Source organism: Palaemon carinicauda, chromosome 32 (genome assembly GCF_036898095.1).
Source record: "Palaemon carinicauda isolate YSFRI2023 chromosome 32, ASM3689809v2, whole genome shotgun sequence".
In the NCBI taxonomy this organism is placed as follows: domain Eukaryota; kingdom Metazoa; phylum Arthropoda; class Malacostraca; order Decapoda; family Palaemonidae; genus Palaemon; species Palaemon carinicauda.
The window spans coordinates 12,903,413-12,907,144 of record NC_090756.1 but is presented as its reverse complement, the minus strand read 5'-3'; the positions used below and the strand labels follow the sequence as shown (position 1 = coordinate 12,907,144).

At 44.7% G+C, this 3,732-nt stretch overlaps 1 protein-coding gene across 1 annotated transcript in view; it reads right to left on the bottom strand.

The window, feature by feature from the left end:
- Window positions 1-204: 204 nt before the first annotated feature.
- LOC137625480 (putative uncharacterized protein ENSP00000383309) overlaps window positions 205-3,732 on the bottom strand; it is an 18,499-nt gene continuing 14,971 nt past the window's right edge. Inside the window, exons 2-5 of the mRNA XM_068356390.1 lie at window positions 3,352-3,601; window positions 3,007-3,204; window positions 578-793; window positions 205-429 (exon numbers count right to left, since the gene is read on the bottom strand). Coding sequence (XP_068212491.1) covers window positions 205-429; window positions 578-793; window positions 3,007-3,204; window positions 3,352-3,601 — 889 coding nt within the window. The remainder of the gene's footprint in view (window positions 430-577; window positions 794-3,006; window positions 3,205-3,351; window positions 3,602-3,732) is intronic.

Sequence of the window (3,732 nt, the reverse complement as noted above, 5' to 3'; positions counted from 1 at the left end):
CAAGATGTCATCGTCCTTGGGTACCAGATGACTTGGGCTTTGGATGGAAGATAACTTCGACTTTAGGTAAAAAAGGACTTCGTTTTTGGGTACCAGATCTGTTGGGCTTTGGTGGATGATGCCTTCGACTTTAGGTACAAGATGACATCGTCCCTTGGGTACCAGATGACTTGGGGTTTTGGTGGAAGAAGACTTTGACTTTAGCTACAAGATGACATCGTCCTTGGGTACCAGATGACTTGGGGTTTTGGTGGAAGATGACTTTGACTTCAGGTACAAGATGACATCGTCCTTGGGTACCAGATGACTTGGGGTTTTGGTGGAAGATGACTTTGACTTCAGGTACAAGATGACATCGTCCTTGGGTACCAGATGACTTGGGGTTTTGGTGGAAGAAGACTTTGACTTCAGGTACAAGATGTCATCGTCCTTGGGTACCAGATGACTTGGGGTTTTGGTGGAAGAAGACTTTGACTTTAGCTACAAGATGACATCGTCCTTGGGTACCAGATGACTTGGGGGTTTTGGTGGAAGAAGACTTTGACTTCAGCTACAAGATGACATCGTCCTTGGGTACCAGATGACTTGGGGTTTTGGTGGAAGATGACTTTGACTTCAGGTACAAGATGACATCGTCCTTGGGTACCAGATGACTTGGGGTTTTGGTGGAAGATGACTTTGACTCTTCAGGTACAAGATGACATCGTCCTTGGGTACCAGATGACTTGGGGTTTTGGTGGAAGATGACTTTGACTTCAGGTACAAGATGACATCGTCCTTGGGTACCAGATGACTTGGGGGTTTTTGGTGGAAGAAGACTTTGACTTTAGGTACAAGATGTCATCGTCCTTGGGTACCAGATGACTTGGGGTTTTGGTGGAAGAAGACTTTGACCTTTAGGTACAAGATGTCATCGTCCTTGGGTACCAGATGACTTGGGGTTTTGGTGGAAGAAGACTTTGACTTTAGCTACAAGATGACATCGTCCTTGGGTACCAGATGACTTGGGGTTTTGGTGGAAGAAGACTTTGACTTTAGGTACAAGATGACATCGTCCTTGGGTACCAGATGACTTGGGGTTTTGGTGGAAGATGACTTTGACTTTAGGTACAAGATGACATCGTCCTTGGGTACCAGATGACTTGGGGTTTTGGTGGAAGAAGACTTTGACTTTAGGTACAAGATGACATCGTCCTTGGGTACCAGATGACTTGAGGTTTTGGTGGAAGAAGACTTTGACTTAGGTACGAGATGTCATCGTCCCTTGGGTACCAGATGACTTGGGGTTTTGGTGGAAGATGGCTTTGACTTCAGATACGAGATGACATAGTCCTTGGGTACCAGATGACTTGGGTTTTAGATGGAAGATGGCTTTGACTTTAGATACGAGATGACATAGTCCTTGGGTACCAGATGACTTGGGTTTTAGATGGAAGATGGCTTGACTTTAGATACGAGATGACATAGTCCCTTGGGTACCAGATGACTTGGGGTTTTGGTGGAAGAAGACTTTGACTCTAGGTACAAGATGACATCGTCCTTGGGTACCAAATGACTTGGGGTTTTTGGTGGAAGAAGACTTTGACTCTAGGTACAAGATGACCATCGTCCTTGGGTACCAAATGACTTGGGGTTTTGGTGGAAGATGACTTTGACTTTAGGTACAAGATGACATTGTCCTTGGGTACCAGATGACTTGGGGTTTTGGTGGAAGATGGCTTTGACTTTAGATACGAGATGACATAGTCCTTGGGTACCAGATGACTTGGGTTTTAGATGGAAGAAGACTTTGACTTTAGATACGAGATGACATCGTCCTTGGGTACCAGATGACTTGGGGTTTTGGTGGAAGAAGACTTTGACTTTAGCTACAAGATGACATCGTCCTTGGGTACCAGATGACTTGGGGTTTTGGTGGAAGAAGACTTTGACTTTAGGTACAAGATGACATCGTCCTTGGGTACCAGATGACTTGGGGTTTTGGTGGAAGAAGACTTTGACTTTAGGTACAAGATGTCATCGTCCTTGGGTACCAGATGACTTGGGGTTTTGGTGGAAGAAGACTTTGACTTTAGGTACAGATGACATCGTCCTTGGGTACCAGATGACTTGGGGTTTTGGTGGAAGAAGACTTTGACTTCAGCTACAAGATGTCATCGTCCTTGGGTACCAGATGACTTGGGGTTTTGGTGGAAGAAGACTTTGACTTTAGCTACAAGATGACATCGTCCTTGGGTACCAGATGACTTGGGGTTTTGGTGGAAGAAGACTTTGACTTTAGGTACAAGATGACATCGTCCTTGGGTACCAGATGACTTGGGGTTTTGGTGGAAGAAGACTTTGACTTTAGCTACAAGATTGACATCGTCCTTGGGTACCAGATGACTTGGGGTTTTGGTGGAAGAAGACTTTGACTTAGCTACAAGATGTCATCGTCCTTGGGTACCAGATGACTTGGGGTTTTGGTGGAAGAAGACTTTGACTTTAGCTACAAGATGTCATCGTCCTTGGGTACCAGATGACTTGGGGTTTTGGTGGAAGAAGGACTTTGACTTTAGCTACAAGATGTCAATCGTCCTTGGGTACCAAGATGACTTGGGGTTTCGGTGGAAGAAGACTTTGACTTTAGGTACAAGATGACATCGTCCTTGGGTACCAGATGACTTGGGGTTTCGTGGAAGAAGACTTTGACTTTAGGTACAAGATGACATCGTCCTTGGGTACCAGATGACTTGGGGTTTCGGTGAAGAAGACTTTGACTTTAGGTACAAGATGACATCGTCCTTGGGTACCAGATGACTTGGGGTTTTTGGTGGAAGAAGACTTTGACTTTAGCTAGTACGAGATGTCATCGTCCTTGGGTACCAGATGACTTGGGGTTTTGGTGGAAGAAGACTTTGACTTTAGCTAGTACGAGATGTCATCGTCCTTGGGTACCAGATGACTTGGGGTTTTGGTGGAAGAAGACTTTGACTTTAGCTACGAGATGACATCGTCCTTGGGTACCAGATGACTTGGGGTTTTGGTGGAAGAAGACTTTGACTTTAGGTACGAGATGTCATCGTCCTTGGGTACCAGATGACTTGGGGTTTTGGTGGAAGAAGACTTTGACTTTAGGTACGAGATGTCATCGTCCTTGGGTACCAGATGACTTGGGGTTTTGGTGGAAGAAGACTTTGACTTTAGGTACGAGATGACATCGTCCTTGGGTACCAGATGACTTGGGTTTTAGATGGAAGATGGCTTTGACTTTAGATACGAGATGACATAGTCCTTGGGTACCAGATGACTTGGGTTTTAGATGGAAGATGGCTTTGACTTTAGATACGAGATGACATAGTCCTTGGGTACCAGATGACTTGGGGTTTTGGTGGAAGAAGACTTTGACTTTAGGTACAAGATGTCATCGTCCTTGGGTACCAGATGACTTGGGGTTTTGGTGGAAGATGACTTTGACTTTAGGTACAAGATGTCATCGTCCTTGGGTACCAGATGACTTTTGCCTTTGGTGGAAGATGGCTTTGACTTTCGGTACAAGACATCTTTGACCTTCGTATTTGGGTGCCAAAGGACTTGGGTTTTGGTTACGTGAAGACTTGGGCTTAAGGTATAAGATGACTAGAAATTTATAGTACAATATTATTTAATATTTGGGCAGAAAATTACTTGGAATCTGGGTTCAAGAAGTCAAAGACTTTGAGTACAATATTGCTTCATCTTTGGGTGAAAGAT